This window comes from Lissotriton helveticus, chromosome 3_1 (assembly GCF_964261635.1).
Source record: "Lissotriton helveticus chromosome 3_1, aLisHel1.1, whole genome shotgun sequence".
Lineage (NCBI taxonomy): Eukaryota > Metazoa > Chordata > Amphibia > Caudata > Salamandridae > Lissotriton > Lissotriton helveticus.
In genome coordinates, this window is record NC_136061.1 from 133,258,146 (window position 1) to 133,278,423 (window position 20,278).

Sequence of the window (20,278 nt, forward strand, 5' to 3'; positions counted from 1 at the left end):
AAACTGCGTACCGAGAACCTTGAGAAAGACTACTCAGTTCTCCAGGCACAGGGAAAAGAACAGGAGGGAATTGTAAAAGAGTTGATGCTAAAGGTCGAAGATCAAGAAAATAGAGCTCAGCGCAACAATTTACGCTTTCTTGGAATTCCCGAGGGAGCAGAGGGGAATGACCCAAGGGGCTTCATGACATCTCTGCTTAAAGAAGCACTTCCAGAACTGCAATCTTGGGAAATGGACAGAGAAGTACAGCGCGCTCACCGCTTTCCTTTACCCTCCCAAAGCGACCTCACACATCAGCACAATATCCAAGGGCAATGCTGGTATATTTTGGAAATTTTCTCCTGCGCAAACCTATTTTTGATCTTGCACGGCCCACCAGTAAAAGGGAGCATAAAGGTTTCATGTTCTTTACCCGACCAGATTATGCTCATGCTACGGTGGAACGAAGGTGGAGGTTGAGACAACTCTTTACTCCCTTTGAGCACATTGGCGCTACAGTATATCTACAGAACCCGGCACGACTAAAGATCATTTTTAATGGAGTTACTCGAAGCTTTACTAATAAAATCCAGGCACAGGCATATATAAAGGAAATTACAGACTCAGGAAGGGACAAATTTAAAAATAATCAGAGTAAACAAAAAACATAACTACTACAGCATAACCAAACCGTCAGCGACCATATCAGAAGCACAAGAAAGGGGTGGGGCTGAGTTGGGTAAGAGGAAGAAAAGACTGAAAAACAATCGGAACATTACTGTATATATGGATATTTGCAAAATTTATTTGAGACCTTTATCAAAGTAGACTCCCTTCCCTTTTCCCTTTTGGCGGATACAGGAATCGGGGCGGGTCGAGGCGTGCTGATCACTCCAATGCCTGCACCTGGGTTCCTCCTGAACCAGGAAGCCCAATTGGTGGTAGAAGGCGGTGGGTGGTTTCCTGGGAGGGGGTGCATGGTTTTGTAGGGGGTGTACAGGGGAGGCAGGGAGGGGGAGGGCCTACAGGCACAAAATCAGGGCAGGAGCCTTAGCCAGGGCATTTATTAAGTCCAATGTTCCGGAATTAAAACTCATAACAGATAGGACTTGCAAAAAAAGAAGGTCTACTAGATTAGGCAAAATTTCCAAATTACGAAAGGTAGAATATACTCGCATGAATGGCTAAATTGAAATTAGTAACAATCCATATCTGCGGTCTCAATGATCCGAAAAAAAGACAGAACAGCAATAGGTCTCAAATCAATTGGGGCAGATATTGTTTGTCTTCAAGAGACACACGTGGAGGGGTCACAAATGCATCTTCTGAAATCCCTTGGATATAGATTGGTCATTGCAAAAACCCAGGCTAATAAAACATGAGGGGTGGCTATTTTGGCAGGTGGAGGGGAGCTCCAATTTACACGATCAGCTGCCGATAAATTGGGAGGGTGGGCAATTACGGAGTGTCAATATGGTGCTGGAAAAAAAGTAACTATTTGTTTGATATATGGGTGTGTTACAGATGATCCAGACCTCTTGGAATTTATGTCTAATGAATTAGTGCATTGGTCAGCCCCGATGATCGTTTGTGGCGATTTTAACCTACATCTACCATCTGACTGGTCATTGGGGCACAATTTTGTATATCAGGGTAGGAAACCAAAAGTATTCAGAGCCCTGGAGATATTATGCAACACACACGGGATTTCAGACTGTTGGCAGATGAAATTCCCAAATAATCCCGGCTTTACTTTTTTTTCCTCACCCACATTCTAAATTTGCCAGGCTGGATGATATATTTGCCTCCCACACCATCATAACCAAGTGCTCCATAGATCGATTACCCAGGGTTCTATCAGATCATAATCATCTAATAGTAAGCATTTATACCGGGAAGATACAACACAACCACAGTAGATGGACATTCGAAAGGGCATTATTGTTAAATGAAAAATACTGTCAGCACATTGAAAATTGGACCCCAGAATTTCTTGGGTATAACCTGGGTAGTGCTCTGTTGGAAATGGTTTGGGACGCACTCAAGGCCGGAATCAGGGGAGAAACTCTTAGATTCTCAATTAAATGCAACCAAGAGGCGAAACAAAACTTTAAAAATTTGCAGGAGAATCTAGCATCAAAGGAGGAATATGTTGTAAGAGCAGCTCAGGGGTGCACAGACATTGAGGATGCAGTAGGAGATGTAGCCAGCGCAAAGAACAAAATAACAGATCTTTATAGTAAAAGCAATATACAAAGCCACCTTGAATAGAGAGAAAATCTATGAACTAATCGAGCAGGTAGGACACCATCTAGCGGTCCGAACAAGACAGCAAAGCTCGGAAAACATGATCAAAGAGATCAGGGACCCTATTAATGGCCTTACACAAGACCCCAAAGAGATTAGGGTGCGTTTCGGAGTTATTATGAGGACTTGTATACTGAGACAAACAAACCAATCCGTCATGGGGTTACAGCTCCCGCAAACTGACCAAGACACTCTGTCAGAAATATCGCAATGGGTAGAATCCTTCTCTCAATAAACAGCCTTTCACCTGGAAAAGCAGCCGGTCTAGATGGGATCCCTACGGAAATTTACTCTAGATTTCACAAGCAACTGAAAGTAATCTTAACAAAACAATGACTCATGTTTACCAAGGAGGGCGGCCACCGGAATCCTGGGCTCGTGCTAAAATCATTGTATTCCCCAAAAAGAACAAAGACCCCACAGTGCTAGGGGCCTACCGCCCAATCACATTAATAAATAGTGACTCTAAAATTTATTCTAAATTGCTAGCTAGTAGACTCGCCCCAGTAATTCATAAAATTATCTCAGTCAGGCAACACGGTTTTGTACCGGGCAGATCCACCACTGATCATATTCAGAGGGTGATCACACTCTTTGACATAGCAGAAGTGGCAGGAGACCCTATGGCGCTTAAATTTCTAGATGCAGAAAAGGCCTTCGATCGGCTATCCTGGCAATACTTATGGACTGCTATGTCAAGGAGTGGGATCGGGGAAAAATTTATCAACACGGTTCGCATGTTGTATGTTGATCCAGAAGCTGTGGTTCTGATCAACGGGGAACTCTCAAATAACATAAAAGTGACTAGAGGGACAAGGCAGGGTTGCCCATGCTCCCCTCTATTATTCGCCATATTTATAGACCCCTTTATACGTAGGCTAGAAACCAACATAGCAATAACACCAATGAGGACCCCCAATGGAGAAACTAAGACCTTGGCATACGCGGATCACATAGCAATAGTCCCAACCAACCCAGAAGAAGGAGTTAGCTCAATGGAAGAAGAAACAAGTAGTTTTGGGAAAATCTCTGGCTACAAACTGAATCAAAATAAAACCCAGATTATAATCAACAACAATAGCAAATATAATGACGCTCGGATAGTTGATAATGCACTATACTTAGGAGTTAATATTACCTCAAAATTAAATAACCTGGTTAAACTTAATTTGAACCCTCTCGTGAAACAAACAGACAAGAGCCTTAGTAGACTGCATAATTTACATCTAACAATTATTGGAAGATATAATCTAATCAAAATGTTATTTTTTCCCAAATTTTTATATGTTTTTAGAACTATTTGTTTAAACTTTGACCAACAGATTTTCAAAGAAATTGATAATATTTGTTCTCGTTTTCTTTGGCGGTATAGTAGATCAAGAAGAGCCCATAGATACATCACATTACCGAAGGAACGAGGAGGTCTCGCCTTACCTAACTTTAAAGCTTATTGGTGAGCCACAATACTTAAATTTAGCAGGGCACTTCTAATTCCGAATCGGGAGCCCGATCAAGAGAGGGGTGTTCCAACTCCACACGAACTTATCCTAGGAAAAGAAACAGGGGAACATCTCTGGAAACTGACATATGATTGCCATTTAAAGAAAGTTTGGTTCAAAACCCTAAAAGGAATTTATAGTGCATGGAATCACATACGGGGATTGGAAGGTTGTCTTATTACACAACACTTTATAGAAATAATAACCTCCCAGAGATCTTTACGGACATATGTATGTTGCGATGGGTCAGATCGGGCATTACTCAATTTGGATCATTTTATAACTCCATTGGCTTTTGCTCATTCGAAGAGTTAAAAAGTGAATTTGGTCTAGAATATAGAGATTTCTTCAAATACCTACAAATAAGAGACTTTATAATGTAAAAGGGGGGCGGCAGAGTTGCATTCCGGAGAATCCAGACAATCGAATCAATCGTTGGGGAAATATATAATAATTTAATTACCGGTTTTCCTGATGACCTGGATAAATATACCAGTAAATGGCAGGACGAACTAGATATACCGGAAACCTCAGTACAGAGGGCATTTGAACTCTCCCAATCTCTATTAATGTCGATCAAATTGCAAGCTCAGTACTATAAAACTTATTTCCAATTGTACTACACCCCTAAGAAAATAGCTAAATGAAGTACGGGTAAAGGGGCGCAATGCCCACGAAGCGCCTTGCCCGAAGCAGACCCAATACACATGTTCGCTACATGCAAAGCACTTCACCCCATTAGACGGGAAATCTCTATTTTCCTTTCAGGAATCTTTGAAACAAGAATAGAAATTTCTACTGCAGAAATTATATTCGGGGCAGACAGGGATATTCGACTTAATAAATCAAATGGACTTTTGTTTGTTTCAATGGCAGTGTTTAGAATTTGCCTGGCATCGGTTTGGTTAGATCCACACCCTCCAACATTCCAGCAATGGCGGGCACGACTGCTAGCAACATATAGTCTAGAGATAGCTATCTACAGCAGGAAGGGAAGGAATAAGAAAAGGAAAGGATTAGAAATATGGGACCCCTTACACGCTGGATAGAAAGAACTGACTAACCAATTTTCCAAGTATACTGGTATAAATATGATTGATTCAATTTCGAATTTGTCTATCAATACGTTTACACCTGGCAATGTATGTATATATTATTTGAAAATGCCTGTAAGTGGGTGGGGTGGGGGGAGGAGGGGCAGGCTGGTAAAAAAAATGAGAATACCTCAAAGAATTGTTTAAAAAAAAAAAAAAGAACAGCCTGCCTTCATTTAATGTATAAGCAACTACCAATACTGTAATGAGTGTTAATAAAACACTTCTGGAATGTAAAACACTATGAACTGCAAAATGTAATGTTAAAAAATTCATACTCCTTTACAGTGCTTCTTAATACTTTGGTTTTCTGCATCAACCGAATTTTGTTTTCTTGCACTTCTTTAGTCACCTCTGGTTTTAAAACCACTGTTAAAAATGTTTCTTTGGGGGAGGAGGAGCTACGCTAGCAACCAAGATGGCCGCATAAGCTCCCGGCTCCGTAGACCTCCGTCGCTGGCGGATCTATCCTGAACTTAATCCTGACCTCCCTCCAGACTCCCGTGTGTCTGAATCGTCTCTGAGCCCAGGGGCGCAATCCCGGAGTCTTTAGCACCTTTTTTGACGAAGTTACACCGTCTTTCATTTTCGGGCCTCCTCCAGACTATGAGCCGGGGCCTCGAGTACTGACCCAGCCGGGTTTCAGTTGAACAACATTGGCCGCGGGTACCTGGCAGGGTCCGGTCTCATCGGAGTGAAACGTATTCTCGATCCTGGTGGTGGTCTCGAGTCCCTGCGAATATCAGCTGGACGGCGACGAGACGTGGATGCCGCGGTAAGTGGGGGACCGGTTCCTGGGACCCTGCTGCAGCCCTCGGGGTCCGCGGGGGAGGCCCCCGCTCTCGGCAGCGGTGTAAAGAGTACAAAGCCTGAAAGTCGCCAGTCGCCTTCGCCTTCGCTGTTTTCCCCGGAGTAGCCGGCCTCCGGGGTTGACTACCTGCTTTGTTATCGATTAAGCGGAGATGGATTGGACGACGTGCCTGACCTACACTGGGGACCGTAATGGCCGCCATCGGGGCTCTTCATCGGCAAATGGAGGCTGCTCTCCACAAATTGACTGTACGCATCGAGACTATCGGTTCGAGACCGGACTCCGGCCCTGAGTCAGACCCGCAACATATGACGACCCCTGCGAACTTTGATCTTACCCGAGAGGAGAACCCCGAACATTGTCATAATCTGGTGCCAATTGGATCTACGCAACTACAGCGGTACGCTCTTGGAGCCCCTGGCCAGCCAGCGAGATCGGCAAAATCATCGCCCGCACAGGACTCATTTCTTTCTTCGTTTCTGGAGACCTCCATCGATATTTTTTGGATTGACTTTTTTGTTTCTGGTAGACTTCGAGACTTAACTCTTCTGACCCTTTCAGGCTATATTGATCTCCTTTTTCTACAACGTTTTGACTCTTTTGATATTGTGCTGGTCCTATCGAAAGGGGTTTGTGTGGTTGATCGTAAAGGCCAGGGCTGAACTTAACGGTTTTAATTCAGTACAGTGACTTCCTTTGGCACTGCTGGGTGGTATCGGTGGGAGTGAGGGCCAGATGGAATCCTGCTTTTTTGGGTTTCGATGTACTGACTGTGTTCGACAATGGGATTTGTTGCCTCTGTGGCGTCTGGGGCTGGGCGGGATGGTCTTTTCTCTTTTGGGGATTTACCTATCAGTTTGCATATCAGTCTGCTTTACCTCGCTTAGTACCATGGTAGGGAATATCTGCTCGCGGCGGGGGGGGAGGGGAGTCCGGGAGCCCGTATCGTATCGCAAGATGTTCCTCCTCCATCTTTTCCCTTCCTTGGGGTGTAGTTTAGGGGGCGACAGGCACGCTGCTAGTGGGGTTAGGTCGTAGCCATCGGCAGGGGTGCAGGGTGGGGGGGTTGAGTTTTTTTTTTTTTTTCCTTTATTTTGTTCTATGACCTATCTTTTTCCCTTTTCCCTACTTCACAAGAGATGTGGCATATTCTCCTGAGACTGTTGTTATGCATATGCGGGTGTCGAGTGTCCATTTGTATATCCTGTATCCTTGGTGGGCGGGTTCTGATACTGTTTGCTTATGGTTATCTATATTGTATTGTTTTGACCCAGCTCCAGCTGGTATTGATAATTTCCGGATGCCTACAATTGTATTGTATTTCTTCATTTCATTGCCCGTTCGCCTCTGTAATATGTTTTCACTAACGATACCCGAAATGTACATTTCTACTCTTGTGTTATAATTAATAAAAATATATATAAAAAAATAAAAATGTTTATTTGGTGTGCTGTTTGCATGTGCAAAAGTATAACCTGCTTTTGTTTTGCAGCTCGCTGTCTCGTAATCGTGTCCTTGATTTCGGGATGTTTGAATGTCCCAAGGAATTGTTTATACAGTGTATCATCAATCTTTCAGGTTGAAGAACCGAAGGAGAATGGCCATACACTCTTCGTTGCACAGGATGGAAGAGGCAACGGGTCAGGCCAGACAGAGGAAAAAGAAGTCCATGTTGCTGGCGTGAAGATCTTCTTTGGTTCCCAGACCGGCACAGCCAAGGTAAAACGTAAAAGAAGCTAAGCTATGTACACTAAGTTCTAAGATCTTCACTAAGTAGCAATTTAATACACTCTGGATGCAAATAAATTATAAATCACCACTTTATCCCCTGTAGTTTCTTCTACCCACACTCGAAATTATGTCCCACTGAAGTAACCGGTGTCAATAGGCACATGTCATGCATTCAGGTTATTGCCTAGTACATTTTAAAGGTCACACTGTGCAGCAAGTATAGTACCAAAGTAGTTGGTCAGGCATGGAACCTGGTTCAGATCATGGGCATGTAGCATTCTGTTATATCCTACTTATTAGTATAACATGTACTCTAGCCCTGCTGCCTCTAGCTGCTCAGCCAGAGTGTGTCTTGGTATTAGAACGTTGGTGTGCCTGTGATGTGTGGAATGCCTGGGTGCCTGAGTGGGATGAATGTGGCAGTTAGAGATGGGCTGGGCAGCTAGGCAGGCTGCTCCTGTTGGGACTGGTACCACACTAGGCTGGCTGGAGTCTAGACTGATGTAACCTGAACTGAAGAATTAATAAAGAAGACCTAAATATACATCCTGGCTCCTGGTGTCTATTACATAGGACACAACACATTCCTATCTCCATCTACTGATTCTGGGACCTTTGTGTTTGTTTTCTATCAAATTGTATCAAATATTTAATGAGACTCACTGGGCGTGTCTGGAGCAGGTCGCAATACTTGTAGAATGTTTTTCTCCATATTGGATCAGAGCAGTACCTGTGACCTTTGTTCAGAGGATCAGATGTTACCGCAGTTTTGCATCCCAGGCCTCTGATCTTCACTCCTGTTTGTCTCTGTTTACCTTCTAATGTCCTGATGGCTATTGAGTTAGTGGTGAGAGGGGACTATTAGATGCAGATTGATGTTCCTCTGCTCATTATGGTACTGACCTGGGTGCACATCTGTAATGAAGAGTGCATGTTTCGTTTCAGAGCAGCAACAAGTAGGTGATGGGTGGGATGCTTGAAATAATATCATCCACTGCAGTTGCTGTGACTGCATGCCAATCTAACGTTATTATGCAAACCATGCTACATTAGTTTGTACCCAGTCATGTGCAAATCAGTCCTGACCCTGCTCTAGTGGGGATAGTCCAGCTCAAACTCCCAAGCCTGGTCGTCCCAGAACCATAATACAAGCAAACTAGTACTGGGTTCTCCCTGATAAGGTATAGCTTGATTCCGCCTACACAGTGAGCACAGAACCCACGTCTGGGCATACTTTAAATTCCTGGGAGACATGGTAGCCTGCCAGCTTAGGCAATTAGTCGTGGGACCGACACATGTAGCAGGTCACCTCCTCGACCCTCCTGTTTTAGAATCTCCAAACTCTAGAGGTCATGCCCCCCTCCCTATTGCTCTGGACGGATCATTCCCTCATCTCCTTACATCTTCGCTTAGAAGGCCCTACACTGCAATCTTCTCGCCCGCCTTCAATGAAGCGCCCATGGCATAAATTAGACCTGGCCATTTTCACAGCAACTCTAAACTCTCACCGCCCAGAATAGTCTACTGATTTAGAAGCAGCGGACACAGCTTTCCGAGGATGGGTTAATATAGCATTGGATAGCTGCATTCCGGCAAAAGTGGCCCATGCTAAACGCAAGCAGACCAATGATTGTTATGATGAGTTTCTGAGCGCAGAAAAGAAAAAATTAAAATTCTACACCGGGCTGGAGAAGTTCTTATGATCCTACAAGCAAAGATAATCTATAGGAACGCTGTCAAAGCATACCATAAATTGGTCCGGGTAACCAAGGCAGTATTCTATACCAACTTGATCACGGCAAGCAGCAATCCCACTTAAACCATCTTTGCACTTATGAAAGAAATGCAAGAACTTCCGCCTGCTGCCACCGGCATCGTATGTTCCAACCAACAATGCAAGACACTAGCCAAATTTTTTATCAGTAAGGTGGAACGCTTCCAGAGTACATTTTGCTCAGGGAAGGCTTCCTCCGATTTTCAGGAGAGCCTACTTGGGCCCATGTCCTTGTAACATGGAGCTTTCTGGTGACCTTAGTCCGGATATAAAAGATCCTCTTGCTACGATAACATCTCGTACATGGACCACCAAATATAAAACAAAATTATTTGTTTTTTAAATAGATTTCATCCCCCAATCTGCCCATGTATGAATAATTATTTTGTAATAAGCAGACCTCTTTATAAGACCCATTGTTTCCTAGCATGTCAGTGCTCCTCTGCCAATTAGTCGCCATGTGACTAGTAGAAGAATTTGAAGTTTAAGTACTTTCATACATAATAATGGAAAGAAAAATGTAAAAGATGCAAACAAAATACGTAACTCCCTTTCTGTTTCTAAGACATGTTAACATTTGAAAATGTGGGCAGACCACTATAGTGGAACTACTGAGATAAGCCTGCTCTAAATGCTATGAAAATGCCAGAGTCTATGAAGGGCATTCCATTAGTTAGTAAATGTACCTATTTGCTTGATGTTTTAGAAATAGCTCGACTTCCCCTGTGCTTTAAAGGGAATCTTTCTCCATATTTATATCCCCAGTCCTGACCCCACCCATCCTTTGTAGAGGTTGATTGCTCTTCAGTATGGTCTTTCAACTGTTGAATCCCCTTGAACGAGACATGCAGCAAGGCTATTTGTAGACACATAGAGAAGTGTTAAATAATGAGCTGTGGGAGTTCTTCAAACTGTTCCCAATCCAAATTTTATTATGAAAAATATCTCGTTATTGGTAGCCATAGATCTAGTTTACATCCACACAAATACACTCTTTCACCTGTCCTTTTTGTTTTAGCATTTTACTTGTGGCATATACCAACCCAGCAGTTTTGCTAATCTGTATTGTTGATTTTTGTATGTAGTTTGCAGTGCACTTCTGCTGCGGGAGGCACATCACATTGTATGGGAGCTGTGATCTGACCCCTAGACTCATTTTGCAGGTGTTTATGGGAATGGCCCTCTCTGAAGCGTCACCCCAAACGTTTTGCCTTCCTCCTCTTCATTTTGTAACCTTTTTGTTCGCTTAGGACTCTGAGCACTTACCCACTGCTAACCAGTGCTAAAGTGCATGTGCTCTGTTCCCTAAACATGGTGACTTTGGTGAATACCTGATTGGCATTTCTGATTTACTAGTAGGTCGCTTGTAAAGTGGTATAACATATACCCAGGGCCGGTAAGTCAAATGCTACTAGGGGCTGCATCACTGATTGACCTACCCACAGAAGCAGACTTTCAAGCCTATCTCAGGCCTGCTACTACCGTGCCTGTGTGTGCAGTTTACTGCTACTTCTACTTGGCATTTAAAACTAACTGCCAAGCCTTATACTGTTCTTTTACTACCCATAAGTCACCCATAAAGTTGGCCCTAAGTAACTCTAAGGGCGAGGTGCCATGTAGGTAAAAGGGAGGACCTGTGTGTTTAATCTTAACATGTTCTGGTAGTGGCCAAAAGCTAAATTTGTCAAAACTCGTTCCCCATTGTTGTGAGTAAGGTAGATCTTTCTGAAGGACAAATTAATGGAAACTATTGGAATGTAAGTAGTGGTTGATGCACATGAATGCATGTAAGGGACAGAAGAATGAGTCATGGCTATCCTTATTAAAAAAAAAAAAAAAACTTTAAAAAAACGACTTTACACGAGCAATGTACATAATTATGTACCAACAACAGACGTATATGTTTATCATGGCGTATATTATGATGTATAGATTTATTGGCAGGAATCCTGGATCATGCCACTTTCTTTTGTTTCCCAGAGAAAATAACCTCCTGACTAAGGACTTGGAGGGTCTGAAATGCATTGGGGATTAGATTAAAATAATGATATTAACGAAAATAATACACAAGGACAATGAGACTTAACAATTGAAGATACTCAGAAATGCAATTCTGATTAATAACATAAATGTTAAGTGAACCTAGAAGAAAATATAAAACTGAAAACCTTTTGAGTTCCCACAAGAGTTTTTAAAAGAACATGGTTGTAACCCATAAGGGACGACAAGGAGTGCAGGGCACAACTTACTGAGTCTGATATAGTGCCTTACGTATATTTTGAATGTCACCTATGATTAGTGGGTGACACCCATTAGCACACTAAACAATAAAAAAACTTGATTGCAACAGACTAAACAAGGGAGTGCACTGATTTTTCAACATTAGAACAAATACTTTACACATTGCCTCTAAGTTAAGCCTGACCGCTCTGTGCCATGTTACCAGGGGGTTGAGCTCAGGTTAATTTGGGGTGTACTTGTGTCTTGCCCTGACAGGGATTGTGGTTGTTGCTTGACAAGGGCTCAAACCCCAGTAAAGCAACAACCTAATTTCTCACAAAAGGTTTTGAAACCTATTTTCTCAGTACAGTCGTTTACTAGTAAACTATCTTGAGAGCCCTAGGCTACCTCTGAGGATTTAATTTAATTTAATTTAAAAAGTATTTGTTAAGCGCAACGTTCACCATGCGGTTTCTTGGCGCTATGGAGGCAAAATTTAGCAGTGACACAAACAAGACTAAAGAGTAACAGGGAGGGGGAGGAAATTACATTGGGAAAGCTTGGGTAAAAAGAAAAGTCTTAAGCTCTTTTCGGAAAGCAGGGTAGTGAGTAGCCAAACGTAAATGGTCAGGGAGGGAGTTCCAAAAGGAGGGTGCCAGAACAGAAAAGTTGGATCCACCCCATTTCTTGCGTCTGTATCGGGGGACTTGTAGGAGTGATTGGGTGGATGACCGCAGCTCGCGAACAGGGGGTGTATTCTTTGAGTAAAGAAGAGATGAAGGCCGGAGCAGTCCCTTGGCGTGCCTGGAAGACCATGCAGCCAGTCTTAAATAGGGTTCGCTCCTTGACAGGCAGCCAGTGTAGTGCTTTCAGTAGGGGGGTGGAATGATGGAAACGGGAAAGTCCATGGATCAATCTGGCCGCCTGGTTTTGAACCAGCTGGAGCTTCTGGAAACTATAAGCCGGGATACCGTTGTAAAGGGCATTGCCGTAGTCCAGCCGGGAGACAACCAGGGCGGACATGATTAACCTGAGAGCATAAGGAGAAAAGAAACGGGAAACAGAGCGGATAGTGTGGAGAACAAGAAAGCAGGAAGATACAACAGAACTGATTTGTGAATGGAGGTTGAGATGGTTATTGAGTTTGATACCCAGGGTTTTGACTGAGGGAGAGGGTGTGGGAGGGGGTCCCAAAGAGGAGGGCCAAAAGAAAGAGTTCCAGGGACTGGATGAACCACCTGTAAGGACCAACTCTGTTTTGTCAGGGTTCAACTTCAGATGATTGTGGTTCATCCAGTCCCTGATAAAGATCATAATAGACTGAAAGTTAGAGATAGAATGAGAAGAAGAGGAAAGGTTGAAGATGAGCTGGAGGTCATCTGCGTAGTTAAACACAGTGACCTCCAGCTGTTGAAGGGCAAAAATCAAAGGATAGATATAGAGATTGAATAGAAGGGGAGAAAGGGAAGAGCCCTGAGGGACACCACAAGTGACTAGGAGTTGAGTGGCCGAGAAATCCCCCAACCGAACCGCCTGGGTACGGTCCCTCAGGAAGGACGCTAACCACACCAGGGCTGGGCCCTCGACCCCCGCCGCTCCGACACGGGACAGTAGGATGGTATGATCAACCGTGTCGAAGGCGGCGGAGAGGTCGAGGAGCACCAAGGCCTGGTTGTTGTCATGGTCCATGCCCTCCCTGAGGTGGTTCAGGACCGACACCACGACGGACTTGGTGGAGTGCCTAGGCCGAAAGCCCGCCTGGCTGGACGCAAGGCCACCATTAGCTTCCACATGGGCACTGAGGACTGATGTAACATGTCGCTCTAGTACCTTGCCCAAATAGGGCAGAAGGGAAATGGGGCGGTAGTTGGCTGGGATAGAAGGGTCCAGCCCAGGCTTCTTAAGGATAGGGACTACGGTGGCAGATTTCAGGGCTGGAATTACTACACCCTGAGCCAGCGAGCTGTTGAGGAAGGATAAAGGTGGTTTGGGGCAGACCGAGTAGATTTGTTGAAGGATATAGGCAGGGCAGGTATCCGCCGGGGAACCAGATTTTATTTTGGGGAGTGTTGCAAGGAATGCCTCCTCAGTGAGCGGGGGGAAGGAGGAAAGAGAGCCGTGAACAGTCGGAGGAGTAGGCTCCGAAAAAGCATGGGAAGGAGGTGGGATGTTAGCTCTGATATTGACAATTTTTTCCAAAAAATAGATGTTCAATGAATCGCAGAGGGACTGGGAAGGGGGAGGTTTGGGGGTAGCTCTGTCAGAATACGCCAAGTCCTGGACAATGGAGAAGATCTCCCTGGACTTGTTCTCCGCTGCCAATATTTTCGCTGAGAAATGAGCTGTTTTAGCGCTCAATATAGCTTTTTTGTAGTCATTCAGCAAAGATAAATAGGACTTTTTTGATAAGGGGCAGTAGTCCGTTCTCCAGTGCCTTTCTGCACGCCGAAGAGTCAGCTTCTTTGCCTTTAGATCGTCACCAAACCAGCGATTGGATTCCTTAGGTCTTTGAGTGGATATCCGTCGTGGTGGGGCTACCTTATCACAGCCTCCCGCAAGCCAGGTGTCAATGGCGGCGGCTTGGGAGGTGGAAGATAGGCCCTCAAGGTTAGGTGCGGAGGTTAGCAGCGAAGATGACAGGGCGGGAAGGTCCACCCTATTCCAATTGCGTGCCCAGATACTTTTGATACTTTCTATTTTGACCCAGTAGATTTTAGAAAATGGTGAATGAAACTTTCTTTATGAACTGACCTTTAGTTGTTGTTCCGGTTGTTTTGTGTTCAGTGCTGTGATAATTTCTGGTTTTAAGACTTGTATTGGGTTCATTTCCTGTTTGGTCCATGCCTTTTACCGTTGTGCTCTCAGCTGGTGGCTATCGGAGCCCTCTGAGGTCCATGGAGGGAGGCCACTATAACTAGATATCCTATTGGTTGCCTTCTGTTGTTTATGATGAGCATCAGCCCTCTCTGTTATCACCAGTGCAGTCTGCCTTTGATTATTTAGTCTCTTCAGTCTCCCCCCTTATTCTTTGGATTGTGCTATTTTGCTTACCAAGGTTTTGGTATCGGTGGCAGTTTGGTCACTTTACTATGTGAAGATTTAAAGTTACTTCCATAATATAGTTGCTTTGTGTCCCATCGTCTACCGTCGCAGCTATAGTTTTCTCTTCATCTCAGCATGGACATTGTACTCCCTTTTATGTTGTAACGTAGCACAGTAAGGAAAATTGTATCATAAGATTACAAGAGAATTCGGGCTTGCCAAAGTACCCACTTCTGCTTTACCAAGTTCAAGAAAACTGCTCTTGACAATGAATCTTGTTGCTCTGTGCTTTGAGTTAGCATGGCATAGTTACTCGTTTTATGCCTGTGATTGCCTTGGCATATTGAAGTGGCAGGCCCTGCAACCCTTTGTCACCCCAAAGAGCCCCATAATAGCTTATCTTAAAGGGGTTTTCTATAGCGCTCTGACACCATAAGTTTCCTGGCGCTGATTGGGTGCTGAGAGGTGTAAAAAAAAAAAAAAGGATCTAGCCAGATTGTGTGAAGAGACTAGTTTTCAGGAGTTTTCTGAATTCAAGAAGGGAATTGGAAAATTTAAGCGGAAGGGACAGCGGGTTCCAAAGTTTAGGAGCCAGGTGAGTGAATCTACGGCCGTCAAATTTTTTAAGCTTCATTGGAGGAACGACTAAAAGCTGATGATGAGAGGACCGTAGGTTGCGTATAGGACAGTAGAGGGTGACCAGGGATTTAAGGAAGGCAGGAGAGGTCCCAAACACAGCTTTGAATGTCAGGCAGCCGATCTTAAATGCAGCCCTCTGTTCAACCGGCAATCAGTGGAGTTTGCGAAGTAATGGTTTTGCAGACTGCCACTTTGGGATTTTATAGGCCAGTCTAGCCGCCTGGTTCTGCACAATTTGGAGCCTGTGGAGAAGGAATTTGGGTAGGCCGTGGTACAGAGAGTTTGAAAAATCCAGGCGGGAGAGCACCAGGGCAAGCAAGACTTGTATCAGAGCCTCAGGTGTAAGAAGGTGGGAGACCTTCCTGATTTTCCTTAGCTGGAACATACATGATGACACAACAGCACCCACCTGAGGCTTGAGGGAGAGCTCTGTGTCAATGATAACCCTGAGACTCTTTGCTGACTTAGCCGGAGCAGGCGGGGAGCCAAGCTCCACCGGCCAAAACATAATAAAGCCTTTGACTCAAGGACCCTGAGGGTTCTTCATCACTGACCATTCGCTTGCTGACATTCTGCATATACAATGCTCACATACCTGCCTATAAGATAGGCTGGTGTGAATGGACCCTCATGGCCTCACATAGAAGCCATAGGGTATCTTTACTGAACCTATCTCCATACAACTCTAGCAATGTCATACAAGTAGACTGTCTGCTTAGTGGCAACAAGAAAGCTGCTGCAAGATCTACATGTGCAGACCTACTTTTGTTGTCCTTTCTCTGTATTTCTGTTTCACCCTAATCGGTGAAGCCTCCTGCAGCAAGAGCGATTTAAAAGCATGGATCCTAACCTATGCGGCACAGTCTGTGCTGTAAGTCTCTTTTCACAGAGCTGCCTTTCTCCATATTCTTGTTCCTTCTCAGGAAAACCTGGTGATCAGCATTCACTGAGGACATCTCCAATGTTGTCACATGACCGAAATATGACCCGCACCAACACCTTAGGCTGATCCTATGCTTAAAAACGTTGCTGTAGAAGTGGCAAAATACGGTGTCCCTTTTTAGCACTGCTTGAATGGCACCATGCTTAAAAACTTTGCTAGAAAAACTGACATTGGAGGTGAGCAGATTCAGAGTGTTGCTGGTGTTGTAGGGTGCTCTTAGTAGGAGCTTCTCTCCACCTAAACTTAAGAACTAACCAGAGTTCTCTGCTTCTTTATTTGCATAATGTATGCAGCACTCGAAGTCTGAAAGGTTATTGTTTTAATATTTATATAGTTTATCTTTATTTTACTCAGTTCTTGTCTGCCTTGAGATTCACCCTCTCCCACCTTCTACTTTCAAAACTAATCCCAGGTGCATCTTTGGTATACCCTCCAGAACCTTATAAGAGAGCGGCGTAGGAAGGTATATGTCTATTTTCTGTATTACAATTCTTGATTCGGGTTTCACAGAAAGTAACAAATATTTGAGCAAGTGTCATTTACAAGTTACAGCACGCATAGGTGCTTCAAGAACAAGGTTGTAAAAGAGATCAAAAGGATACATGATGATTATACAGCCAGTAAAAAGAAAAGGGATGAATCCAACTTGGCCATGTCCTACAAGGGAGGAAAGTAAAACGGCAACACCTTCCCCTAAACATAATAGTCCCACCATCTCATCTAATGACAGCCACTTTAGGGTGACTGTGTAGTGACTTCCCTATAACACAGAACTCTGTGATAGGGGGTAAAAGAGAGGATTTGAGTGATATCATGTCCTGATTAAGTTAAGAAGCTTCCCCATACCGCCTTAAATTGTACGACCTTGCGATATGTATGTGTATGTGTATATGTATGTATGTGTGTGTATGTGTATATATATATATATATATATATATATTCAAAAACTACATTTCACTCATGTCATCCAAGCAAGAACATAGGGTCGGGACATTTGTTTTTTTCCACAACAGAAAAATACCTTCTTTCGCCATAGCAATAGCAGTGGACATCCATCTGTTTCTGTGGATAGTGAGCGGTACTAGGTCTGAACTGTCATGTAAAGGAGCCAGCTGTACTGACAAGAATCCCCCATCACTGATTGCAGTCTAATCTGGTGCCAATACTGCTGTAAGCCATGGCATTCCCACAGGAGGTGTACAATGTCACCGGATTCCAGTCTGCATCACCAACACCTTGAACGGTTAATAAGTTTCACGTTTTGTAGCCGGACGGCGGACCAATGCCAGCAGTGAAGTAGCCTGAAATAACAGGGCGATAAGGAGGAGGAGATTAATCGGGAGAAGGCCTGGTCTAACAGAGTGGAGTATAGACCTGAGATGGTTTTCCGCAAATGCTTTCCAGGTGAGTAAATACTAACGGATTTTTGTTTGTAAGACCGCCTTCACAGCATGGGCTAGCTACTTATGGCGCAATTGTTGTCGGGTGGGTTAACAATGTGATTGGTGAGCTATGAAGGATTTAAGTTTATGTAATGGGCTAAGTGATGGGCCAACTAATAGCTTTCCATGTTAGGTAAGCGGAGACCTCCAGCAGTCATCACTGCATAACGTTTCATGCCTTTTAGCCTTTGCTTATCATTTCCCCATGAGAGTTGCAAAACTTTCCATCTCTGGAAGTTGGCCTTTGTTTTGTCTAAAAGGGGCTTAATATGGTCCTGCACCATATTTCTGAAACCACAGTTAATGAAAATTCCTTGATATTTCAATTTGAAACATTTTCATATGAAAAGTAACGAGCCTAACATTGTGTGGGTGGCGACTGGGGTTTTAGGGAAGGCCTTGCATTTAGACTAGTTAATGCAATAGCCTGAAAAACTCAAGAAAGGGTCTATGAGGGCCATTAAAGTGTGAGCAAATGCCAGCAGGCGAGATTGGTTGACCAAGACTTCATCTGTGTAGTAAAAGGATAAGTGTTCTCCTTTGACAGTGGGGTTTCCAGAGATATTGACTTCCCAGCGCATCTTAATGTCCAAAGGTTCTAGAGCAATTAAGAAACATAAGGGGTAAAGTGGGCATTCCTGCTGTGTTCCCCTATGAAGCGAAAAGTATGGGGAAAGGAATCCCCCACAAGTGACTGAAGCTGAAGGGTGCCTATACAAACGCATGACTGAAGTGATAAAAATTGGGGCCCAGGCCCATGCACTCTTTTGTGCGGAATAGATAGCCCCACTACACATGGTCAAATGCCTTTTCAGCGTCTAAAGACAGTATGACCTTTTCGGCTGTATCTTTCCGCACTTGCCACAAAAGCTGCAGGAGGGTACGAAGATAGTTAGCGGAAGTGCAGCCAAGCACAAACCCCAACTGAGTCTGGTGGAGGAGAGCAGTAATACATTTTCCAAGTCTGTTTGACAACACATTTGCAAGAATTTCAACATGTGTTAATGAGCGAAATGGGCCTGTAGCTTGGGTATTCAAGTGGGTCCTTCCCAAGTTTCAGGAGTATAGAGATTCACACCCTGTTAAACGTTTTGGGTATGCATCCCTGTTTCAGGGATTCTCCGAAGGCCGCTGCTAGTAGCTCGACTATCATGTGCTTAGTAGGTTTGTGGAATCCCTCTGCAAATCCGTCCTCCCCAGGGGATTTGCCTGAAACCATATAATCTATAGCCACCACTACCTCATCCTCCATGATGTTGAGTTCCAACCTGTCCGTCTGTCTCTTAGGCAGTTTTGGAATGGGCAAATCCTTCAAAAAGGCATTCTCTTCTCATGGATTCTGTCACTCAGAAGTATATCATGCCAAGTAATAAGTTGAAACTCTGTAAGTATATCTTGAGAATTAGTCCATAAGGCAGAGTGTGTTTTTTCGGAGGGTAGTCTATGCCCATTTCCAATGGTGAAAATGTGAATTTATTTTGGAGGTAAGCAGAGTTGTCTATTTCGGAGGCATGGATGCCCCTCCTGACAAGTCTGTAATGACATAATTGGAGTTCATGTTAATGAAGAGTACCAGTAAGTAATACACACTTTGTGTTTTGGTTGAGGTGAGACCTTTGTTTGGGCAATAACTGGGATACAGTTTAAAATTCTGAAATACTTGGGTTGTGTTAACTCTAGAACTAGTTAAGCATTTTGAAGGTTTCACATTGAGTGTTTTAAGAAAATTCCATTCAAGTTTCTAACCACTTATCTACAAATGAACTCTAAAACACTGTCTTTGGTATGTGGTTTTATCTGAAGCTTAACTTCTGTCTACAGTTTCATGTTTTTGTGCATACCAAATTTCATTGTACAATATTTGTTTTACTTTCAGGGGTTTGCAGCAATTCTTGCAAATGAAATTGGTTCTCTTGGTTTATCTGCAGAAGTGATAGACCTGAAAGGATATGATCCAGATGACAGTCTAGCAGACGAGGTTAGTAGTTTTCTGCTTTTACGTATTTGCCTCTTATGATTTTTTTTTGTCTGCAAAATGCACACACTTGTTCATTCTTCCACTTCATACTCCTCATTATTTAGTCGTGAGCTACAGCATTTTAGCAGTTCTTACTAATTGGCACATGCCCATCTGTCATTTGGGTAGATATCATGATCATAACCTTTCACATGATGCCTTAGAAGTCAGGAAAACTGAAATAGGCTTAGGGGTCACCAAATAGTTAATCAGTTCCTTGAATGGAACCTGGCAACCTTGCAGGAAGAGATATTGTCATGCTAGGGGCAATTGGAGAAACCTGTTTAGCGCTATCTAACCCGGAATGATGTAAACTCAAACGAGCACTGGAAATGCTAATTGGTCCTCCTTCATGACCTATTTCCTTCACCAATGATTTTTGCCAATGCTACGAGGCATCAGCCAAAAATAGAAAGTGCAATGAGGTCTGCACGTGCTCATGATGCTGTGGCTGCCTAGCATGATGTGTGTACTTGTCTGAATCCTTACGCACCTGCCATTTTTAAATTTCTTTGTAATTTACTGTTCCAACATGGTGGACGACTTGGAGTGGTAATTTAAAATAAATAAATATTGAAAAATAAATTTTTCAGGCTCAAAATATGAGGAGTGGGGAAGCAAATGTGGGAGAACGCACTGTGGAGCCTCCAATATTGAGTTGCGTGGGAGCCAACAGGGATCGTTCAGCCTGGTCGGGAAAAAGACAAATTGTAAATAATAAGGTAGACTGGTGAGGGAAGCAATTATCACAATTGGGTGGAGAGGGGGGAGGTAGCAACT

The 20,278-nt window shown here is 43.7% G+C and overlaps 1 protein-coding gene across 2 annotated transcripts in view; it reads left to right on the top strand.

The window, feature by feature from the left end:
- Positions 1 to 20,278, top strand: part of LOC144822193 (S-adenosyl-L-methionine-dependent tRNA 4-demethylwyosine synthase TYW1-like) — a 552,654-nt gene that overhangs the window by 87,600 nt on the left and 444,776 nt on the right. For both annotated transcript variants that reach the window (XM_078679401.1, XM_078679402.1), the window contains exons 3-4: positions 7,269 to 7,409; positions 19,358 to 19,459. In XM_078679401.1, coding sequence (XP_078535527.1) covers positions 7,269 to 7,409; positions 19,358 to 19,459 — 243 coding nt within the window. The remainder of the gene's footprint in view (positions 1 to 7,268; positions 7,410 to 19,357; positions 19,460 to 20,278) is intronic.